The following is a 25,783-nucleotide window of genomic DNA, read 5'->3' as shown; positions in this document are numbered from 1 at the left end:
TGTCTGCGTGTCTCTATTACAGCACGATGTGTTTAAATCTTTAGGTGAGTAAACAGGTGTGGAAGTATTTCAAGGGAGCACTGGGAACACTGATATTGTCAGCAGACACCAGCAGATGGACTGTGAGATCTAGCAAAGGTTTTGCCAGACAGAGGCTAGAAGGTGTGGCCGCCTTATGAAACAGCTGCCACGGCAGATAAGCTCAGTACTCCAGATCCATCCATCCTTGCCTGCAGTTTATCAGGAATACTGCACCCTTCAGTTTTGAATGCATCTAAGTGTTTGACATCAGTGGTTTTAAATCATCCCTTAACCAGGGACACAGTAAATGACATATAAACCTAAAGGTGAATTCTTAAAAACATATAATGAATGGTATTTGTTGCAGGAATGCAGTACGGAAAGCAATTTGCATACTGAAAGAGTGTCTCAGTAATACTGTGGTGTTGTGAGACTAGTATAATAAGATTTTTGTGGGGCAGTCCATAGAGCAACTGATAAATCCAAAGATTAATTTAATCTGTTTTCATAATAAAACATTATTAGCCATTCCCTCCCTTAAGCATTACCTTTCAGCCTTCTTAAAAGATTATACAATTCACAATCACTTACCTGGGAGCAGTCAAGGAAGTCATTAAGTTAAGTAGACACCGTCAGTGTTCAGGATGCTGAGAACGATGGGAGAAATCGGTGAAGTGCCATGAGAAATGGCCATGTTAATGATTTCTTTGCAAAAGGGTCTGTCTGCAGTAGAGTTGGTTTCGGCTTATCTTCAGCAAACAGACCCTTGATGAAACCCGCCCCGGGTCTCCAGGTGACAACAAACTTTTAGTGTGAGGAAGTGCTTGTGAGGAGTCAAAATCCTCAAAGCATCTACTGTATAAATATAGAGTTGTTTAGGTGAGTGTTTCCAAATCTATTTCCTTGGTGAAATTGGCCCGCAAATCATCACAACCCATCTGCTGTTAGATGAATGTAAAGTGGTTCACACTTATTAGTAACAGAAAATGTTGGTTTCTTCACTATTTTTTTCCCACATTAACATAAAATCAGCAAGCATTTGAGGTTTGTCAGTTCTGCACCGCGTTTTCTTGTTACCCATCAGCCAAAGTCGAACTTGATAGATATCTGCAGTCACCTAATATCAGCAGAACAATCTGCTTGACAGATTTATCAGCCTAACATTTTTCGTTAGACCAGCAGCACATTGCTTGGCAGATGATATATTAGGTATCAAGACTTCATGTTAAGAGTTCAAAGTGCTTAAAGGTTCATTGTAACTTTAAAAAAAAAAAAAAAAAGCCATTGTTCTGTCTGAAAAGACCCACACAGACCGTCAGTTAAGGGCTGCCTTCTGTTTGCCTTTTCTTTTATCTGATCAGTACTAAAGTGAAACACTAAATGTCAGCACTTGTCCTTCAAAATTAATAAAACCGTGTTTACAGTGATGCTGACATTTAATACTATTTTAGAATGGATTGACTGAGCTCTTGTAAATACTTAGAGTGACATCCTATCAGATGCTCCAGGATTCACAGGCGCTGCAGCGACACCGAGCCAAACCTTCAGAACTGCTGTGATGAAATTCACTTAATGCACCGAACGAGTGCAGCAGACATTATAGTTTGTTACACACAGTATCAATTACCCCAAACAAAACCTTCTTCAGCCCTCACATGGGTACCTGATTATTGTTTTAACACCACCTTCAGAACTTGTCAGCCTATCGATCAATAAAATGGAACAGCCTTTAATTGTAGTCCTAGAATTCTGCTTGAAAAACCCATAAAATGCATTTTCAATTTTCTAATGCTGTTACATTTTATTGGCCTCCATTCTGTGCTTTCACGTTACAGTCTACTACAGCGCCTTCAATTGAAGAAACATTGGTACATAATCACTTTGTAAAGCTTATAGAAAGAAGCATGCTTTGTTGTTCTGAGCAGATTATTTACAGAACACAACACTGAATAGCAAAAAGTAATACTGCGTGTAGTTGTATTCAATTAATTTCTTTGTTTGGTCTCTGAAACTTAGTGTACTCCATCAGTCTGTTTGACCTTGCATCTATTTATGATAACTTTTTATTCTAACCATATCTTATTCCACTTATGTCTGTGGGTCGTAAGAAGAGCAGTGAAATTGAAAATTTAGCAAACGTGTGTGCAGTTTGAGGTGGAAGTACACATCAAACATTTCACACACTGAAGTTACCTTGAACACACTGCCTTGGCAGACCTACTGTTAAAATATTAGCTGCCCACACCACCCCTCTCCTAGTGCTTAAACTAATCACCCAGGGCTATTGTTAGCTAAACTGCTGTGTAGAGAGCTACACAGTCCCTGGGTGGATCTAAAAGCTTTCTCGCAGCTCCTCCTTTACCAAGAAGGCAACTTCAAGGAGACACAAAACAGAACAAAGTGAATCAAAATAAAGAGTAAAAGAAAGTGGAGGTCATTTGGATTCCTTATTTCATATAAATTATGAACGTAGGACCAAAAGTAGCTCTAACTGTACCATCACCTGAGTAACTTAAGGGACTTTTTAAAAATGACATCATTTGCAAGTTGCTACTTTTTCTTGCTCACTCTTTCTTGTTTTTTCCTCCAGTCATCCTAACACAACCAACTGGTCACGGATTTCGTCTTTTATTTCAGATTAACTGCGGAAACTGTAGTCATTTTTGCTTCTATTATCACCAGGTTCTAGAGGGACTGAGTGTGGTTTAGTGATTAGTACTGAGGGTGTTCCCCTGCCTCATTCACCCAGCACCCAAGGGAGCCAACGGAGCAGGAAATGTGTTTCGGTTTACCATAACGATGAGAGCCACCTGAGGGAGGCCATTTGTGTTCAAACTTGAGCTTAGATTCTTTGAAACAAAAGTGATTTAATGTGGCTGAGATTTTTTTATTTTTTATTTTTTTTTACAGTGCTGCACTTTTACAAAGTTGAAACTTGAATATTTCCGAAGTTGCTTTAACTGTGTCTGGTAATCTTATTTCAGTGTTTGTACTGGAGGCAATCTGCAACAGAGAAAGCAATTTAATTAAACTTGAACATGTTTATTTTGATTAAATTCTAGCTACATTGTTTTGTACTGTTTTCACAAGTCTACGCTGTTTAAGCAGTGACATTACCTGAGCGCCCACCGGCAATGCAAACACAATCCTACTCACGCATGTTTGACTGAATGCAGCCTGTGGCTATTGCCTTTGACAAGCAACTCTGACAGATTCTTCTTTAAATTCAATGATCTCTGTTTTTTGGTGTTTTCTTTTCATTTTACTCCCACCCCCTTGCCTTCCCCACATTGTTCCGAATGAGAAGTTTGTGAAAGATACAGTGAGACCGCCCGTGATTCTCCACATGAATTATTCAAAAGTATGAGATGGGAAAGTATCATGGTAGGGCAATTAATCATACAACTAAATATAGATAAGGGATGTGTTTTGTTGCTGAAGTCTGGCTCGTTACTTGAAGGCAAAACATACACTCGGAGCATCACAAAAACATCAGAGCTGTGTCAATCATTACGATACTGCAGGGAACACTTACGCTACGAAATAAGTGACATACAGTCTCCACGTACTGTATGTCACTTCCTAAATGGGGCTTGTAGAGGTGCATTTAAATGTGAGTCAAGGGGAAATCAGAGCATGTTGGCACCTCATGGATAATGGATAAGCTCTGCCCATAAAATGTTTTGTAGTTATATGTTACATGTTCTTTGTTTAGTTTTAAATTACAGTTCCTCTGTAGAAGACATACGTTCTTCATTTTAGACGCCACTTGTTAAATGTTTTCTTTCCACATCCACATACATGCAGACACTCACCCTGTGATGTAATATGGATGCCGAACCAGCTGAACTCTTAACCTTAGTCTGTAGCATGTAAACCAACATTTTTTATTCTCAGTTTCTGAATCTTGTACTTTCTATTCTAATTATCCATAGATTGCTTTAAAAATTCAATCATCTGCTTGTTGATTAAAAGGAAAAAATAAACTTCATTCTATAAGTAATATCCATCTACAGTTGTATATTACAGAATAAAAGAAGCACATTGTTCTCTTATCAGCTGGAGCCACAAACTAATTAAAGCTTTTTAGTTGAAAACTTAAATCATTAATCAAATACCGAGCTAGCTGCTGTATTTTTCTGGCAATCGATTAATCTACATCTGTAATGAAAAATTCTTTTTTGTTTCTCCTATACAAACATTCCTAGAAAGAAAAACACAGGAATTGTAATTTAATAGACTACACTTGGGCATATAATTGTTTACTGACTAATTATTAACTGTCATCTAACTGTACTTTTGTGGCTAATACTTGTACCTAAATTAAAGAAATCCATTTACTATGTGCCCACTTACATCAAAATACAACAGTAACTCTGTAGGATTGTGACCAAGACATGTACCGACTGAGACAATTTTATTGATGAATGACCCTGTCAGTGGTTTTTTCTGGAGTGGTACAACCTGGCCAATTTATTTGTGGGCTCCAGTAAAGATATGTCAGTGGACTAAACAATGTAAAGATACAGGTGACCAAGCTAAGAGTGGGAACCTGCAGTTCAGTGGCAATCAGAAATGCTTTACCATTTCATTTAAATATTGATCCACCGATGATCCGCCTGGCAGATTATTGGATCTGATATGTACCATTTTTCCAGTTATTTTTGTGTTTTCTTAACTGATTCCAGATAAAATGAATTACTTTAAAATGTGGAGCTTTGGCTCTGATACAGTCACCTCTCTATAATCTGTCTGTCACTACACACAGGGATCTTGAGCAACGTCCCGTCCACAACATGGTCAGATTGGTAGTAGCCTAATAAGCACTGCCAGTAGTAGCCACTGAAGGATAAATGTTGATATGTCCTCTTTATTTGACATGTATGTAAAACAAAAATGAAGGCCATTTCAGTTCAGTTTTTTATTGCAGTTTGTTATTCTAAATTTTCTCTCTCATTGACTACCAGTAATCCTGAAAAAAAAAAAAAAGGTTGTTTCCCCACTTCAAAAAATGTAGACTTACATAATTCAAATCAGAATGACAAATGTAAGCTGTAGCCTTGCAAAATGTTGTATATATATATAAACTTTCAAATGAGAACGCAAAGGGAAAAATAGCACCATGTAACTGCAGGAGCATTTTATTTGCAGTAAGTGACTATGGTATTTGAATACATTAACATGTGTTTGCTTTATTTATTTTATTTTATTTATTCATTTTATTTTTTTACAGAATAAATGCCCAGTCAGAAAAATGTGACAAATGTGCTCTGGCTTCTTTTTAGTTTCACAGGGGGAAAAAAAATAGAGAAAATATGATGAGAACTAATTTCAGTGATATTCTAAACATGGCGAGAGCTTTGGAAAACCTACCCCACAGTGTTTGTAGTGAACGTGAACAGCATGAAGGGCCATAAATGCAATATTGACTGAGACATTCCAGACAAGAATCAGCAGGACGGTCATTTTGGACATTATCTTCTGCCACCTGCTGTATCTTTTATTTCATTTTGTGGCTGTTGTTTTGCAACAACTGAATCACGTGACCTAATCAATAATCCAATAAGGCTTTGTGATCCTTGCATGAGGCACAATCACCCAAAAGAACCATACTGGATGGGTGATAACGGCGAGCTATAAAAACAGTCAAATCGCTCAAACAGCGTCTCTGATTTGTCCTCTGAGAATTCATTAACCCTGTGTAAACTCTCTGTTTTTAGCTGTAACTGCAGTCACATTAGCCCTGTTGTGTGCAGTCCCGTGGGTAGTGATCATGCTGCGAGGTCCTGAGGCAGTGTTTTGTGCCTTTATGTATATGATGTCTGTCGCTTAAATCAGAAGCAATGTTGCATTTGTGCCGTTTCCAATTTTGGATTAGTGTTGTGCGCTAAATACGTAGCAATGGTATGCAGTATACAGCAACCTGCAGCAGTACCACTGTCATTGTGTTATTTCATCTTACACCTAATGTAACATACTTCTAGATACCTCAGTATTGCACCTGAGATAAATCTCTCCACTGAACATTAAATCAGAGCTTCTGTAGTAGTGAGTGTCAAAGCTGTCTCAAGAGGCTTTATAGTGTGTACAATATAGTGTATTAAACCACTTATCCTTAGATACTAAGTTCAGATAAAGAAAAAAACTCAATACCTAAACACAAGCATAGATCGTCTCGGGGATAGACACAAGCAACGTGGCTCTCTTCATTTAAAAGATGGAGAGACAGAATGACAATAATGGAAGTACAACTGCATATAGACACTGCACTGAATTCATATGATGATCATAAAAACTGACATGCGTAGGTTGCTATAAAGCAACACTGTGGTGTTCTTTGAACCTTTGCTGGAATTATTTTTATTTTTTTTGGCTTGTTTGTTTATGATTTATATTTGGTATAGCGTGTGAACATACAAATAATCCGTTGGAGTTAATCAATACACCATGACTGTTCTTCAGACTGTTTGAAGTAGCAGAGGAAAGTTAAATAATCATATTGTGTATCTGTAAAGCCTCCATACCTTTTTCTTTTTTTTTTGCTTCTCTCACCAAGTGCCTCACACTGGCAGCCAACTGAGATTATAAAGAGAAACTCTTACAAGCAAATATCAAGGCCTGCATGAGGCTATGTTGTCTTTTCCAAGGTGCTACAAGCCGCACAATTGAAAGGAGTTTAATGGCATTGAGCTGCAAGGTCAGAGGCCAGATCTCTTGATTGGGTGGGAAGAGAGAAAACCAAAGAGGAGGGAGGGAGAGCGAGACAAAGAGAGAGATGCAGAGGAACAACACACAGAAAGTAGTAACCCACGTGAATGAGATGTGAAACAACAACAACAAAAATGTGACTCTATTTTTATTTTGAAAAGGAAATGGAGACATGTCTGTTAGATATTTAACACTGATTTCCTGCTACGTGTAGAAAAACTGTTGGGCTGTCACAGAGATGTATGGGTTTATTAGAGCTGCATGTTTTCCATCATAAATAATTTCTGTCCCTTGCAAAAATTGCATCTGCATTTATTTGCCTGTTTTTAAGCATGAAATAGGCACTCAGTGGTCTGTCATGGATGCACAGAAGACGCTACGTGCTGCTCTTTACAAAAAACAGCAGTAGGTGCTCTGATGAGTTTGCAAAGCTTGTGCAAAATGTGACAATATGATGCTCTAAATGAATATGGAGTCGTTTTGATCCGCATGACTATCAAATGTTTGTAGTGTAATACTGAAACATATCCTCCCAGCACAGTCCTTGGTCTATGCTGATGCACTTTTGGAAATGGGAAACATGATGCTTTCATTATGCTGCTGTAATGCTGTTTGTTGTTTCAGAATTTTTGCTACAGGCACTTATAGAGTCAGCGGTACATGTCTTCCTTTGTTATGGCTGACTCGTGATATGGCTGCGTTGTTTCTTTGACCATGCAGCATTTTCAGCTTTGGTCTCCGGCTATGCAAGCTCTATGGCATATTTAACTTTTATTACAACGTTTAGATGTAAATATAGGCGACGAGGTGGGCGTGGAGGGGTAAAAGGTTAGTGTTCGGGTTAGGGCCAACCACCTCTGACTGTCCCTGTGGTTGAGTCATAGTACGGATGAAACAGCCCCTGACTCAGACCTGATGTAGACTGTCCAGACGTGGGGGGGGTGGGTGACCAAGAAGTGAATACACAAGAGCTCTCAGGTGCCCACACAATTTGTAAATGGTGGCTGCAGATGCATTTTCATCAGTCTACACAATTTATCTCATGAGGCTTTTCAGTTCAAAGCCAGAGAAGGAGGAAATTCACTCAAGGTTCTGCTTACCCTTTAAAAAACGCTCTTTAGACTTTAGGCTGAACAAGAATACAGTCTAGGTCAGTGAAAATTTAAGAGATCAGTGACGAAAATTTGAGGCAGTCTCTGCTGGTTATGCAAGTTTAGGTTGAAGTCATTAAAGGAAAGAGAAGATTAAGGGAAAGACTCTAAAGGCGCTTCTTTCTTCATTTTCTGCCTGACTCTTATCCTTTTCGTTACCTGCTACTGGCAGCAGTCTGGCATGATTTAGGAAGCCGGTCTTTAGCGCCTGCAGCACCCAGGTTCAAGTCTTTTTGTTGGCAAGCCGGTACGCACACTGCTTGTTGTACCTTTGAGCAAGAAACAGCATTGCTCACAGCTTCAGGGTTGCTGTTGTGGGCTAATCTCTCTGTGGGGGCAGCAGGTGGAAAAAAAGAAAATCCCTCTAGGCGTCAGTGACTTATGGCTGTGGCACTGCCTGAAATGTGAAATGTCAAACCTGAATCATGCTTTGTGCTCGTTGTACATTGTAACATCATGCATCCACATTTTACTTAAGTCCTGATCGTTGGCGGCTTGTTATTGCAATTAATTGCCGGCAGTCAACCACATAAATACCTGCCTTGTGCTCATATGACAGGAATTGTGGTCTGTAGTGTAGCTATACATTTTTTTACTCGACGTAGCTTTTGTCGCGTAGTGAGCTGCATGTTATGCGTAGTGTTTGTGTAAAAGAATATATGACATTCGATAAGACATACTTTTTACATTCCACGTAGGAGCATATCGATCTAAGAACGTAGAAGGCCTGTTTTATTATTTATGAACAGTTACTGTGAATACTGGGTGAGGGATTTTGCTCTGATTACTGATGTAGACAATGAGTATGTTTTATTTGCCTTTTAGCTGCTTTCCAGGTGCTTCTTCATCTTACGAAAGACAGAGGTGTTTGCGTGGAAGCATTTCAGGTATTTGCAGGCAAATACCACTGCGTTTTTTACCTGTTGCATTAAAATCTAAACCTGACGTACCTGTAGTAGGCAAATATTGGACTGAATGATACATCAGTCTTCCACAAATCTTTACAAATCCGAATCTTTAGGAAATCAAATATCCACTTATTTGAGCCAGTTTTTGAAAAATAAAGAAAAAATGTATAAACATACCAATCATCTCTGTTGGTCTTTTTATGTCTGGCTCGAGGTCCCTTTTGTCAGATAAGAGCAATCTAATGTGCAGCATCTTTTGTAAAACATTCCTATAACATATCGTTTTGGCAGTTTGCGGCTATTTGCCCCTGTTAATGTGAGATTAAGTATCTTTTCTGAATGTCCCAGTCATAGTGGAGGAACACCGACTCCCCTCTGGAGAGCATTGTGACCTGCTAAGTGATGATATAAAGCACAATAACATCACCTCAATATCAATATAAAAGTACATTAATGTTGATGTTGCATGAATCTAATGGAAGTGGAGAGTGGGCGTCATTTTTACTCAGAAAAATACACAGCAATAAAACTCCTAATACATAACACATCGCTCTCTAATGAACTGACAAATCGGTTGATTTTTCTTTTTCACTTGTCACAAATGTAATGAAATGACAATGCTCTGTTCCCCAGACCTTATTAAGCCCTCTCATATTGTCACTGTTTTATTTTTATCCTCCCACATTTAATTACCAAGTTTTGTTACCTTTTTCACGAGCTCTTGTCTCCAAAGTTTTGAATTTTAATAGCTTTTAAACATAGGATTAGCTCTCATCTCTGAGAGGCTTTTCCTGTGGGATGAATCGAGATCCGACTGTTTGATGCGGCCGTTTTGACTCTTTCCCAAACCAAGGGTTATCAGACACGGAAAAAAAAAGCAACTGACTCAATCTACCAAGTTTATCTCTAATTAACACGGATTAATTGAGCTTTGACTTCGCTCCGCAAGCCAAGCAGAAGAGTAATTTGTGCATGGAAGCCTCTTATTGCCCCAAGGCTGTTGATCCTCACTGTTAAGGGCTCTAGGTCCCAAAACTCCCAATCATGTGACTCTGATCATGTTGCTCTTGCAGTGCGTTTGCTAATGAATTCTACATTTTGTCACGCTATATCCAATTTATGAAAATTGTTATGAAAAGGGAACAATTATGAACAAGGGTTTTTAGATTTTTCACTGCCATTTGCATGCATTAAAAATCAACAAGGCTGCTGCTGCTGCCGCTGCTACTGTTTAAGGTTTTTTTTTTTGTTTGTTTGTTTTTCTTATTCTGTTCCTTCTGCCATTAGACGTACCGCTGCTTTCTCCCCTTAATTATTTGTGTTTGGCAAAACTGAAGGAGGCAGAGTTGTTTAATGGTATCCAGGTCACATCCTGTGGAGGCATTCTGTTGCATGAGAAGTCAGATTGACGGTGGTTTATTAAGGGAGTACAGTGTCTTTTTGCATGTTGGCAGGCTCACCTTAAAGCCTCGCTGCCCTTTACAAAGATCCTCTCAATAATGGATAAGCCAAAGAGCATAGCAGTCTCTTCCCTCTCATTATGATCCCATTTGATTACTCGCCGATGCTCTTTTGAAAAGGTGGGTTAATTGCACACTCTGACTGTGAACTAACCTGCGAGTTAATAACATCTTTCCTTCAGGGTAGCATCATTATAAGATATAAGCCTCATTAAAATAAAATGATGATTTAATAACTTTCCCTTACAATGACCCTTATGAGGTTGTGCTGTTATTTTGTAGTTATCTGGGAAATTAAGACATCAAACAGTGTGCTTTTTCATTTCCTGCGCTCTTTTCAAAAGGCAAGAATGAACCATTTTTGTATTCAGAGACTGTGACCACTGGGAAAAAGCGATACTCTCTTGCATTAACTATGCAGAGGGACATGCATATGTCAAAATGGTGACGTGGTTTTATCTCACTTAAATAGATTTGAGTAATATTGTGTTTATGAATTTTTTTCAGCCTTGTTTTTTTTTTTCCCCTCCACTATCTGAAAGAGTCTTCTTTCATATGCACTCCTCATTATAACCAATTACATTAGGATGAGCTGGACCCGCTGACGCGAGGGCAGCCATGTCAGATGCTAATGTACAAGAGAGCTTGCTGTATAACTGCTGCACCCAGTATGTTGCGTATTCTCTCCCTGCATGATTACACATAATGTTGCTTTCATTATTGCTTTATTCCCCATTCCTCTGCATCTTTGCTTGAGCTCTCAGAGTTAATTTTCCTCCCTTTTTCCGCGCCTTCCGTAGTGGCTCTTCCTCCGGAGATGTCTTCCGAGTCAAAATATCAAAATTTGACGCTTTGATTATGCTTTTTAAGGGGTGTTGATAATTGCTGGGTAAAGAAAGCAACTGTCTCCCACCATCCACCATAAACAGAGGGAGGCTTTTCTGTGTGAAGAGGAATCACATTATGTTCGATGATTAGTGCCTGGGGGCCACATCAAACACAGTCTGAAAACCTTTCCAGAGGAGATAGAGGCAGGCCAATTTCACAAGTGGCTTTTTATTGGTTGATTGCACAGAGGCCAAGTTGTTATCTAAATCCTTAAACTACTTGGTTAAAATAAGAAGTGCCTTGTGAGCATACAGGGTGTGCAAACGTACCGCTCAGATAAATGCCGAAACAAAATGTTTACAACCAATAGTTTGGCAGGATTATGGCTTAAGAAACTAAGCGTAAACAGAATGGAGTGGCTCCAAAGTCGACCAGTGACTTCCAGTGTCATTGCTCGTGCATGAAAAACGTATTATGCCAACTTTTGATTTTCATGTTTTCACTTGAGCCGACAGCTTATATAATCCTGTAACAAATGAGCAGGTTTAATGCCCATACAGCCCGTATTCAAAACACATTATTTTAAATTAAAGAGTACAAGTACGCTATATACGGCTTAACTGTGTTTTCTCAAAGCCTGCTTAATGCGTTTACGACATATTATATTAAGTCATTTTCTTCCTTTTCCAAGATCGTAATGTAGCCTAACAAGCCAAGCTCCTGTATGTTGAGATCTACCATTGAGTGATTTAATTTATCATTTTGCATAATTAAATTCACTCCATGTTGGAGCTCAGGGGCTAATTAGTTGGTAAATAATTTGAAATCAAACATGGACGGTGGGTGTCCACTCTGCCCGCTGGGGGGAGAGACACTGATGAGCAAACTGACCCATGATTGCTTGACTCAATTAGCTGCAATTAAAAAAAAATCAGCTGCTATGCATCTGTGGCGCTTCGATCTGCTCGGCTCAGAAGGTTCTGCTCGGGACCACATGTTCAGTCTGTAGATAGTATATCTAAAGTCACCGTGCTTATATTAATATGTGTGACATCGAACAAAACAGCTAAACTGGAAGTCTTTATTTTGAATTTTTCCATAGAAGAGAATTCATGAATTAATAAATTAAATTCCTGAGTTTAATTATGAACTCACCGTCCTAATTAAACAAAGGGAATATTCTAACTTTTATACTGAAATATTAATTTTAAACCATTAGTTTTAAAGCTACCGTGATGCACTACATTAGCTCTGGTGAAACATGACAGCATAAAGATTTACCTCCCTTTCAGCTGAAACATTATTGCCTTATTTTGTACGGTTCAAATTTGCCGGCTGCACGGTTTCCCCGTCACTTGGTCCATGTTGTCAGTGTGGACATGCGAAAAACAGCAAGAAAAAATACTACAGGGTAATGTACATGAAAAGGTTAAAAAAAACAAAAAAAACAGGCATGAGCACAATGAAAGAGTCATTGTAAGAGCGTGCCACAAGAAAATACAGAGATAAAAATTCAGCGATGACCCATAGAAGATATCAGTCGACTGCCTGAGGTGCATTTCAATGCGCTGTATACAGTAGCTACACTCTCACCTTTAGATTCCTTTGTGATAAAACCTCTTGTAGCATTCACTTACCTGGACCCTAAGTCAAGAGTTCAGAGCTACACCAAGCTATATTTGTCTGACAAACGACATAGAATTGTACAATAGTGCAGCGAAAGGTGAAAAAATATAAGCCATATAAACACAAAGCATCTTATAGGAAGCGGATTTATGAGTGACAGCGCATGCAGGACCGTGTGTTGCGATTCTGACAAAGACAGACGTCATCCTTACTCATCCTCTCAGTAGTTAGCCTCAGGCTGTGTTGAAAAGTAAAGAGCATCAACATGGGATGGAAGTGGCCCACATGTTTTCAGCGATTCATATGGAAATTAGTTTGTGATGGGAATGAAAAAAAACTGTACAAAAAAAATAAATAAAATATCAGGCAAGGACAAATATGTTGTCATATTTGTGTTATAGTAGAGAAGTAAATCCTGATTTAATAGCCAGAAAAACTGTACAAAAAAAATAAATAAAATATCAGGCAAGGACAAATATGTTGTCATATTTGTGTTATAGTAGAGAAGTAAATCCTGATTTAATAGCCAGAAAAAAAAATGTTACGTAAGTTTTCACGTCGGGCCACTTGTGTACATATGCTTTGGATGATGGTATTGCGCAGACGACCTCAGCACCTCTGCAAAATGGCTGTTCGCAGATTTATGCTGAGTCAGACACCATTAGCTGTTATCATCACCCTCTCAGGATCCAACCCTGCACTAATGTGGGTCAGGGGCCACATTATAGAAACACCTTCTCTGTGCATTCTTATCTCGCAGTCCATTGCAGGATTTCTGCCATTGGACTGTTACCGAATGTCACTGCAAGTTTCCAGAATATTGAAATAAAATGATAGTGATTGAAAAATGGAAAGATACCCGAGGTCAGTTTTTTTTTTCTTGTTGTTTTTTTTTTTTTTTTCCCCCCCGAGTCGTTTTTAAGAAATTTCAAAAAAGCTTGTTGTTGACTGAGGCTGTTTTATGCAAGAGATGGCTGCATGTGCAAGATTTCATTTAAACGGTGAACATAGGCCAGTTTCCATTTGATGCATAATAGCTCTTAAAAAAAGCCTACTTCTTATATTTTAGCTAACAATCTATATTTTTCCTGCCACGGTACACTGCTCATTGAGTCTGTAGGAATCACAAATGTTCCCTCAAATGTAAGCTACACCAAAGCGTGTTCATAACATTGTTGAATTATTTTAATGGTGTTTCTATTGTAGGAAATTGATTTTTTTTTTCTGTAACTATTGAAAATTGAGTGTAAAAAAAGAAAAAAACACGTTTGCCGTTTATGCCTCTAATAAAGAGGCATAAACGGCACACAGTCAGTTAATGCGAAACAGCAGAAAACACAAGACTCTTTCACTACATGTTGGTCCCACTCAAACTGTCAAAGAAATTATAAGGAAATGAGAAATGTCAGCACTGTGCCCAGAAGTGAGGAGCAGATTTATACATGGAAACCTATGAGTAGATAGCTGGAAATTTATTTATGGATGTTGCTCCAGGGCATGCACCTAATTCTATGCAGCATTTGCTCCTGTACAGGACACACTTCGCTGGATGCAACTGATGATGCATTTGCATTTTGGTCTTCTCATTCGGGAGTGCACAAGTGTGGGGGTCATGTCACAGGTTCACTCTTTACTCTGATTACACACTGTTGCAAAGAAATCCAATCATTATCCTGATTAGACACCCTCTTAGTAAACCATTAAATCATAAGGTGCTGTAATTCATGGGGACAGTGTGTAAGTAAGGTGGCTGTTATGTGGGAAGAATCTGCAGAAACACAAGAAACCAAAACAAATCAATTGTGCAGACATGTGTGCGTGTCTGTCCGCGTTGCCATGCATACCACCACATGTTTGAACACTGTGTTAAAGTAATATGTTGACCTTGTTAAGGAACTATTGTGCTGAATGTTGTATTTCTACCACAGGCAAAACTTCAGAATTGTAGGAACTGTACTGTTTAAATACATCTACAAACAAGCAACAAAGTCACTTTTCATGTTTTTCTTATTAAGTTCACAAAACGGAGGGCAGCTTTAACCGTGGGTGTTTAGGAAGCTACCATGTGTCTTAGTTCAAACGTAATTCGTAAAAATATTGCTCGGTAATATTAGTGGGCCACAGTAGCAAAAACTATTTAAAAATTCAGATTTTTAAATCATAGGGCCAGAAAATGTTTTAAACATACATCTGACAGCAAGTGTATTAACAGCATTGATATCAGCAACGTATGCGTGGTGTTTCCATGCCTGCTTCATGACATAGTGGTCGTAACAGATAAGGTCCTGTTGGGCTGTAAAACTCTCCATTTATTTCATCTGAAAAACACAATATTATATCAACTTTGAACTATAAACAGATGATTCTTGGACCATAAATTGTCAATAACCAACTTGCAGACTGTAACAAATCCAAATTATTCTGTCTCTTTATATTCCTAATGTGTAACATGAAGCCCTAGTCTTGCCTCACTCTTTGCAGTTTTCCACAGGCCAAGCTTGTAATCTTCAGTCAGACATTAGAGGTGACCCAGGTTTATTTGTGCAACCAAAAAAGTTCCCTGACACAATTAAAATGCTGAAATGTAATTCTGGGTCTAATGACAGGCTTGTCTTAATAAAAAATTCTTGACAGCATCCAGAGATTATTCATGTCAGTGAGTTGAAATGTGTAATAGATACCTGTGGGTGGCGTAGCGCCACCTGGACAAGAGCTGGGGCTTGATCTCCCTCAGGTGGGTGGCCTGGGTGAGGATGTGTAAATGCAGTGTGATGCTGAGAGACCTGAAACACCTGATAGCCTCAGAAAATACCACTGTTGATGTGCCATGGTGCATCCATAAGACGTACTATATTTTGAAAAAAGTGTAATAAAGTAAAACAAGCAATCACATGAAAATTGATCTGTGATGTTGCAGAGCTCTGTGCACACATCTCTGCCAACTAAAGACACACAAACAGACAGTTTTGAACCGTGCAGTTTTCATAAGACACCAATCTTTGTTTAGGAACATTATGAAAAGCTTTGCTTTCTGTAAAAAGTAGCTCGACTGCCTTTAATACATCCACTGGCTGTATGCATCCTGTGTGTTCAATGTCAACCAGCTTATCTGGATGCTTAACATTAAGTTTACATTGGTTGCATTAGTTTGAGGAAAGGACATATGTGGACATAATGCTCTAAATAAATAGAGATTGGCACTGGCAGCACCCAGAACCTACAAAGTTTTGGCATCATGTTCACTGTTGCCTCGTGGATGCAACCAAACGTGCAATTGTGAGGGGAGTGTCCTCAACAAATGGAAATACTTTGAAAAGAAGTGTAAAATAACAACAGACAGATCCATTGACAGGGTTCATATAAGGAGGAACAATAAAATGTATTTTCTATATATACATCATATATTGGGGCAGACAAATAGATATTTGCTTTAAAAAATGCACCCCATCTCCCAATTTTGCTTGAAGCATTCAGGTTTGAGAAATACAGTAAAAACAAAAAAAACAATCGTTCAGCTAAAGATGGACACAGAAGCCTTCAGGAAAGAAACAAAAATGTTTCTACCTCCGTGTAACATTACTGGCCCATACAGTCCATCAGTTTTTTAGAGTGGCCAATGTGCCTCACATGTTGACTGAGAGGAGGCAAAAACTGATTGTTAACTGACGACTGCTTCTGCAGGAATATGCTCAAGTTTAATTAACTATTAAAATGGATTGCAAGGTTGCGTGTCGGGCAAAAATATGATGAGAAAAGCTTGTGAGTGTCGTCTGAGTAGTTACAAGTGTGTGTATGAGGGGGAGCAGTGTGTGTGTGTGTGTGTGAAGCTGGTGTGTGCTGTCCTCTGTTGCAGGGATTGTCTTGATATTCTCATGCAGCCTTATTCATATCTGATGTTGACAGCAATGTTATGGGGGCAGTTTATTAGCAGAAAGTTGTCAGTATGTTTGAGGTGCAGTTTGGTTATTCAGATCTAATTATTTGTGCAATCTGAGGCTGGACGCTGAAGAACACCTTGACTTCTTTAAAAATCTTTGCTTTACTGTCGGTAAGATTATCACTGTGCAGTAGAACTAGTGATGGAACTGAGGTGTTTCGGGCTGGTAGATAAATAAATAAGTGACATATTCATTTTAAGCATAAACTAAGCATTTATGCTGGGGCACCTTAGTATGGAAAATGTGACATTGAGTTCAACCAGTTATTCGAAGTGAACATAGGTTGTGCCAGGACATTGTGCTTAGGCAGACTAAAAGTCTTGGGTGCACAGTCTGTACCGTTTAGTTCTCAGGGCTGGCTGAGGTGGAGCAGCTGTGGCATTCGCAGTATCATAGAGCAGCAATAGCTCGACAAATGAAGAATCACTTTCTCCAGAAACCATTTTGTCGTCTGGATGTTGCAGAGCATGATGTGAACACGCAGGACCAAACGGCCATGTATAATGGCAGATTTTATGTCATGTGTGTCCTGTTGCGTTCAGATGACTGCCGGGATCTAATGAACTGATAAAGAAGCTTTTCACGCAGTATAAAGCAGATACCACAACACATCCAAAGTACTAACAACTCGCTTTCCGGGGCCTTGTTTCAATGAACCTCCCACCTATTTCTTCCTCTCCCACCATGTGTGCACCGTGTGCTTAGCACTCGACACCAGAGTCACGCAAAGTGAATTTCGAGATCATGTAAACACCATCACCCCTACACTGGTCGTCAAAATCAATAGTTGCATTCTCTCAGTTGCTCACGCTCTCACATACGTGTAGTGTAACATGTCTTCACTATTGTACACATATTAGCCAGTCAAGTAATCTACAGAATGCTTCCGCACATGCAATGCATGAAGGGTTTTTGTTTCAGCCCATTGCACATGACGATTGTATTTTGGTAAGCTTACAATAGATTGAATAGTAGAACAAAAATATCTGCACCATTATTGATTGATTAGTCTTTTCCTGCAAAACATCTATAAAGCTGTTAAACATGATTTTACCCCATTAAGCTTTATAGTAAACCCGAGAGACGCAAAGTTAAATATACAGCCATAGAAATCTATAAAAATCAGTACATTATTCACAAATGTGCCATTAATGTATGCGACAATAGATGTGATTAAATAAAACATAAGCCACTGACAGACAAATACTGTTGAAAATCTATCATCATCATGGTGCACTGTATCCAGGTTTTAGATCATTTGTAACAGCAAGAGAAATGAATGCAAGTTTATGAAACTGTCAGAGAAATGTTGAATTGTGCCCCTCAAGATAAGCACTTGGTACATGGCCATCAGAAGCAGATTTTTATTTTTATTTATTAGTTTTATTTTTATATTTTTGCCCATTTGAATGGATTTCTTAGGTTTATGTAATGTTTCTTTTTTGGATGGGTATGTCATCATATTATCTTTGCACCAAAATCTGTTAGCATATTAAGGGCCTGGGGAAAAATTCAGATTACTCCTGTCATCGTTTAAATTTAGCACAGCCCATGACACACCAAATGAGGCAGGAATGGTTTGCAATCATTGCAACCTGTCACCCAGTCTGCGTGTTGCAAGCAGTGCATCAGTTCATATCTCTACTTTATTCTTATTTGCACAAAACATAGGTTCGAAAGAGTCAGCTGGAGTCAAACAGCCTCTGTAATAATTTGCATTAAAGCATAACCTGGTCCACCTTTAATGTATACATATGTATGATGCTTTTCCTTCATAGGCCTGTGTATGAGTGGGGCTATGGCCTACACACACACACACACACACACATATACATGTGATATATGTGTCTGCTTTAATGTAATGTTTCAATTTATTTCTCTGGCTTACTCTATTTTTTTTATAATAGAAATTGTTTGGATCTGTTTACCTACCGCTAGAATGAATTTCTAAAGTGGATTAAAAACATTCAACATGAGACATTTGTTGATTGGCTTTTGCTGCTCCTGTTTTAATGCTTGTGTTGACAATCATAATATTGTCCCAACATTAAATGGTTCCTTGCAACAGTTTTTACTTGTTGATTGATTTTGGTCACACTTGTCCATGAACTGCATAAACTGACAAGCTTCGGGGTTTTTTTTTTTTGTTTTCGTTTTCTGGACTGATTTCTTTCATTCTGCCTGTGTACCTTATTTCTGAGTTGTGTCCTCGAAGAGATAGGGTGAAGATAGTTTTGAATGTTATTATTTAATCTTCAGAGAGAAAGAAAATATGTGTGAAAAAAGAAAACAAGTCTAGTAAAAATGAAACATGCCAGAACACATCAAGTCACCCTGATATGTGTTGCTGTCTTATATACATCCAGAGCACTTCTTTTATAAATTAACCTCATACAGTGTGCTGTGAAAGTTGTTTTTTTTTTTTTGTTTTTGTTTGTTTTTTTATATTCATTTAAAAGTATATTTGATTTTAGTGAGAAAAAAAAAAACTGCCAGTGCTCACCAGGGATGCGTTTTAACCAGCACTGTTGTGGCTGGATGAACATCTCATGGATGAAAGGAAAGCAAAGACAGCAGATGGATTCAAAAGCTACAAAATAATAGAGTTCTTTAATTCATGTGGGGATGCCCAACCAAAATGTGGACCCCAGCAGTTAAACTTTACTGTATTTGAACAAGACCAGATCAGAACTGGATGGCAAGTGGCCAGTTTTAGGCTATTTTTTCCAGAGTAGACTGAGTCATGCCTTATTATTATTTATAATATTACTTGTTTCTACAGGAGCACAGCTATCATGACTTCCACCCTGTGTGACTAAGCTCTTTCTTTCTCTCTTCTTTTTCTGTTTTGCAGAACCGTGACAGAATGGTCGACTGTATGAGCAAAGTCATGCTGCACACGGTCGTCTCATGCTGGCAGCCATTCCTGGGACTGGCCTTCATGGCTGTCTTTGTGGGTTCTACCTTTGGATGTCCCTCGCGCTGTGAGTGTTCAGCGCAGAGCAAGGCAGTTGTCTGTCACCGCAAGCGCATGCCCACCATCCCAGATGGCATCCCAACTGAAACCAGGATCCTGGACCTGAGTAAGAACAAGCTGACAATGATCAACCCCGATGACTTTGTTGCCTTTCCTGGGCTTGAGGAACTTGACCTCAGTGGAAATGTTATCAGCTATGTTGAGCCTGGAGCTTTTAATGCCCTGTTTAACATGCACTCACTCAGTCTGAAGAGCAATCGTATCAAGCTCATTCCTCTGGGCGTCTTCACAGGCTTAGCAAATCTTACCCGACTGGATATAAGCGACAACAAAATCGTCATTCTCCTGGATTATATGTTCCAGGACTTGCACAATCTAAAGTTTTTGGAAGTGGGCGACAATGATCTGGTTTACATTTCTCACCGTGCATTCAGTGGACTTTTAAGCCTGGAGATGCTAACCTTGGAAAGGTGCAACCTTACAGTTGTACCCACTGAGGCCCTTTCTCACCTGCACAACCTGGTCAGCCTCCATCTACGATACCTCAGCATTAGCACTTTGCATCCATACTCATTCAAGAAGTTGTTCCGGCTGCGGCATTTAGAAATTGATAATTGGCCTTCACTAGACCATGTGCCAGCCAATACGCTACATGGCCTCAACCTGACGACGCTGTTTATAACCAACACCAACTTGTCCTCCTTCCCTTACCAAGCCCTGAAGCACCTGCCCTACCTGACGCATCTCAACCTGTCCTACAACCGCATCAGGCACGTTGAAGGGGGCATGTTGATGGAACTGGTTCGGCTGAGAGAGCTGCACCTAGTTGGAGCTCAACTGACCACCATTGAACCGTATGCCTTCCAGGGCCTGCGGGGTCTCAGAGTCCTCAATGTTTCTCACAATCGACTGGACACACTGGAAAAGGGTGTTTTTCAGTCTCCGGAAGCTCTGGCGGTTCTGCTCATCGACAACAACCCCTTAGTGTGTGATTGTCGTCTTATGTGGATCCTGCAGAAAGGGCACTCCCTCTTCGGGGATTCGCAGCCAGAATGCAGCACACCTGAGGGAATTCGTGGCCGGCCTTTTAAGGAGTTTAAGGAGACTCTCCTGTCTTACTATGTCACATGCACCAAGCCAAAAATTCGTGAAAATAAAACACAAACAATTACTGTGGATGAGGGCCAACAAGCGATGTTGCGGTGCAGTGCAGAAGGAACACCAAGGCCCATTGTGTCTTGGTTGTCCCCACGTCGACGAGTGCTGACAAGTAGGAGCCATGGTAGAGTGACGGTCCACAACAATGGCACACTGGAGATCAAGTCAGCAGAGATACAAGACAGCGGAGTGTACCTTTGCCTTGCCTCCAACACTGCTGGGAATGCCACCCTGATGACTTCTTTGGCGGTGAAAAGTCTGGGATCGCTGTATGCTAACAGGACCCAGTACTACACAGATCCTAGCAATACCACTGCCAATGGGACGACTGGTGTGACCCTCGGTCTGGACCTTAAGACTATTTTAGTGTCAACAGCTATGGGTTGCTTCACGTTCCTGGGAGTGGTCTTGTTTTGCTTCCTGCTCCTTTTCGTTTGGAGCAGAGGAAAAGGAAAACATAAAAACAACATAGATGTTGAGTACGTGCCTCGGTCAAAGTCTAATGGCACTAACGTTGACTCTGCAGAAGGACAAGCTGGTCCTCGTCGGTTTAACATGAAAATGATGTGACTTCTTTTACAGATCCAAGACTGGACTGTGGAACTGCCCAAAGTACAATGTATTTTTTTGAAAATAGGATGACTGAACTTCTCACTGTTGCAGGGAGAGAAAACTTTGGGGCATCACAACATGATGAGCAGTACCTTAAATCACTGGATCTTGACATAATGCTTGGATACTGTGTTTCAAATATGAAGAGTGTAGTAGGACTTAATTGCCAGCGGGCAACTTCTCGGATGAGGAGTGGAAACAATTGCCACCATGGGGACCTGGACGGGAATAGGTGTCATTTATCAGCTTTTTGAAATTTATATGCCTAAAAAGAACCCTTCAGTTTTGGGTTGGCTCTACAGACTCAGTTGAACCATGTACAGTACAAATTTGTATCTACGCTATTAACCTACTTTGTTTAGTCTTGCGCCATGCTTATTCACTGAACAAATCAATGAAACAGACCATTCTTTCCTATGTTCAATACTTTGCATATGTGTACCTAATGCTTCATTATGTACATGTATGTACATATTCATTCAAAGGAACTCTTCATAGCAATATTCATGGGATGCATTAGCCAAAATTGATATAACCCCACATGTTCAGCAAGAACATTCTTCAGACTTTTGAAGTTTCCATTGATTCAGGAAGGGCTTCTATGGCTGATGATCTGTCCCTGCTCCCCCAATTGACTCCTAAATATTAATGAATATATATTATTTATGAATAAAAAGAAAAGGAAAAAAGATTTTATTTATAAAAAAAAAAAAAAAAAACTAAAAATTTTACAAAAACAAAAATCAGTCCTTAAACACTGTTCAGGATTTAACATACCACTTGGATTATCATAAAGATGACCCAGTATTGGTCAAAGTACCTACATGAACCACCTTTTTGTCCTATTTTTGTCTCTTTTTATTCCTTTAACTGTACCTTTGCTGGTTGGCAAACCACATGTGTCAATTTTACTACAGTGACATTTGCATCATTTTCCCCAGTAGGAAATTTGGACTTTGTTGTGGTAGTTCTTCATTTTGTTGTTGAATCATTTAGATTGTGAAAACTTCAGAAGTAAAAGTAAAAAAAAAAAAATGTATGTGAAATAAATGAAGATGTATTTGTACCATTGAGTTTGACTAAATGACTATTACATAATGGAATTCTCTTCTCTTCAGCCTCACCGATGGATCATCACTTTGTGTCCGTATAGTGTAACTTCAGTCTGTCGTTGCAAAACCGGAACAATGAATTTGCAGTTGTTTAGAAAACTGAATGCCTAAATCTTCTGACACATTAACATGCAAAACTTACATAGTTGTCATTTGGTGAGACATTCGATTCAGTTTTATTTCTTTGAGAAAGCACTTGGTGACAGAGAGAAAGAAAGAAACCAGAACCAGAACCAGGCTCAGGGAGGGCACCCATCTGCCGTCACTGGTTGGGGTGAGGTAGAATACATACATACATGTTTTTTTGTTTTAAATTGTTATTTTTAAATAGCAACATACAGTATGAGGTCACATTTATATGGTACAGTGATGCACAGCGGCAACGCTCCACTGTACGTTCATAACAATAATGTACCACAAGCTTTGCGTAATTATTGTTAATGTTTAATTTATGAGTTCCTATAGAGGATAAACTGTGGCTAAAGATGTGAAGCAACTGACCTGTAAATAGCCCTGCTGTTGCATTTCTTATCACATATGAATTCATTAGGTTTTAACACCTTCAGTTACAATTTCTTTCAGAAAATAACTTTCCCCTAAGTGGGAATGTCTTTGCTTCACAAATCAGTGAGCAATTGAATCAGTAATGACCACACATGAGTTGGTCAACCACCCACTGTACTGGCTGAGCTGGTGTGTTAGTAGAGCTGCATCATTTTCAAATATCGATAATTGTTGCATGGCTACATTTAGTGTATTGTAATTAATTGCAATTGCAGACCACATTGAACTCTGTCATTTCTTTAGGCTGAGTCGTAGCAAGCTCATGATTCTAGGCCCACATTGTGACTTTTCTTATTTCTTTTTGGCTGGCTGGTAGCTTGTCAAATGACTCACAGACCCAGGTGTATTAAGTGCGTATGCATTGCAGCACCGAGTGTTGACTTTGTTAAGCTGCTGTTGGACTGAGAGAGCCTACACCTGCTGTGCCTTTGTGTCTGCTGAAAACTGTTAGGCCAACTGCAACTACCTCCAGATTGTTTCCCTCTTTACCAATTGCAAAGCAACAAAACATGAACAAGAATGTCTTCAGCGAACATAACACATAACATACACTTTGTACAAGAGAGAGACCGCACCATAGACACTGACATTATTGTACTGTTATATTCCTGTAATAGATAACTGCAAACTAAGCTCCAACGATTTAGCAAATTTTCAGTGATTACAGTGTGATACCCTCACGTCAAACTTTGGACTCGATGATGATGCCACTCCCTGCGGACTGCTACCAGGTAGTATGTGTATACACCGTTTAATCCTCACTAGGGTCGCGGGGGCTGGAGTCTATCCCAGCTGACTCAGGGTGAAGGCAGGGGACACCCTGGACAGGTCACCAGTCTATCACAGGGCTACACTTAGAGACAGACAACCAAGCACACTCACATTCACACCTTCGGACAATTTAGAATCACCAATTAACCTCAACATGTTTTTGGACTGTGTGGGAGGAAGCCGGAGAACCCGGAGAGAACCCACGCTGTACATGTGAACTCCACGCAGAAAATCCCTGGCGAGACTGCGACGCGAACGATCTTCTAGCTTCGAGGCGACAGTGCTAACCACCGAGCCACCTGTAAGAAACCCAGTGTGGTCCAATGTAAAAATGTCAGATTAAACTAGATTATCATTATGCAACTCAAGATTGTATAATGAAATCACAGCTGTTGTTTCTTTATGCTACTCACAAAAAATACGCATTTTTGCAAGAATAAATACGTAAGTAATCACAATAGAACTACATTTCTGGTGAAATGTGAAGGAAGAATTCAGACACTCACAGTCTGACAAAAGACACTGTCTCAAAGTCTGGTGCTTTGACCACGGATACTTCTGTGGCACTTGCTAGACGGCAGCAGGGCGAACATGCTGTGGCTTGGCTGGGTATTGTCTTTGAGTGTCCTCTGGGATCTGCACAGACAGCTCATCTCACAAGTGTCACTGATGCTCGGTAGATGGTACTGATTATGTTCTAGATGGTTTAAATCTGCCCCAGCAGAGGCTTTCTGACGCAGACCATGCACATCCTATACTAGTTTACTAGTTTGTAGTGTTTCAACTTAGGATGCTTTCGACTGCTCCTTTGTAAAAGCTTCAAAAACTTCGCAAGTCCAGTTAGTTTTGATCTTTCCTTGTACCAGGACAGAGATGTGTGATGACCGTGACACATTCACTGTCATGCTAATTCCCATGAACCTACATCTGTTCACCTGCTCCATCTCAGCTCCACAGATGTGAGGATTGTTTTCTTTGGCCCATTGCGCGACATTGTTGATTTCTTCCAGATATAAGTTCTCATCATATAATTTTAGGTGAATACACTGACATTGTTGGGGCTTAGCGTGTGCTCTTCCTTTTTTTAAAAACTTGCCAGCACTGAGCACATTCTGTATCAGTAGAATAGTAGTTTTTTGTGTTTTTTCTGCGACGAATGTAGGCACAGAGGAAATCCATGTTTGTTTAAACTGTATGACAAAAGGACATAATATTTAACCCATCGTTACCGCCATCACAGTTCGTTGTATTGTTCCTCACTGAACTTAGATATATTTTAAACAGCAGGCTAAAAACTGCTTCAGTTGCAGATCAACAGAACATAATCTGCTGATATAATATTATTGCATATATTAAGAAATCTTGCTGAAGAACGCTGGTGGTGTTTTATAATAATTGGTTCCAGTCTGCATTAACAACCGAGTCTACTTGTATGACACATCAAGACTTATTGGCTTTTTCTTCCCATTTTTTTTTTTATTTATTCTTGCTGAGAATCATGCATCTCTTATGCTGTCCCTCATTTGTGCAGTCTCATTAGGAGCCACCGAGTAGCTTGGCTTTCTGAGTCTACAGTCCCCTGGGCTGCTTCAGAAATCAGAGCAGCGAATGCTAGAGCTCCTCCAAAAATACAAAAGAAACAAGGTTAACTTTGTAGGTCACCAATGCCCCCTGTCCTGAGCGTTGGTTTTGTCAAATTACATAGAAAATGTCTTCCTCGCGCAACCTGTTAGCAGGATTTTGCATTTATGTACAAATGAGGCGTCTAAAGTAGAACCTCATTTTTCTCTTCTTGCATAATGAGGTCTTTGCTTTCTCACATGCATGTGATACATATACTATGTGTTCTGATTAGTACTCCAAGAAATAATTTGCCTTACATGTGGCATGTTTTCCTCTTAAGAAATCTACATTTCTACCGCCTCTTTTCATTTTCATTAATGGCTCCA

The 25,783-nt window shown here is 39.5% G+C and overlaps 1 protein-coding gene across 1 annotated transcript in view; it reads left to right on the top strand.

Annotated features, from left to right (window-relative positions):
* Positions 1 to 21,856, top strand: part of lingo2 (leucine rich repeat and Ig domain containing 2) — an 89,016-nt gene extending 67,160 nt beyond the window's left edge. Inside the window, exon 2 of the mRNA XM_008280658.1 lies at positions 19,495 to 21,856. Coding sequence (XP_008278880.1) covers positions 19,507 to 21,345 — 1,839 coding nt within the window. The 5' untranslated portion in view covers positions 19,495 to 19,506 and the 3' untranslated portion in view covers positions 21,346 to 21,856. The remainder of the gene's footprint in view (positions 1 to 19,494) is intronic.
* Positions 21,857 to 25,783: the final 3,927 nt, after the last annotated feature.

The sequence above is a fragment of the Stegastes partitus genome, unplaced genomic scaffold (assembly GCF_000690725.1).
Source record: "Stegastes partitus isolate 25-593 unplaced genomic scaffold, Stegastes_partitus-1.0.2 Scaffold205, whole genome shotgun sequence".
Lineage (NCBI taxonomy): Eukaryota > Metazoa > Chordata > Actinopteri > Pomacentridae > Stegastes > Stegastes partitus.
This window is presented reverse-complemented; position numbering and strand designations above follow the sequence as displayed.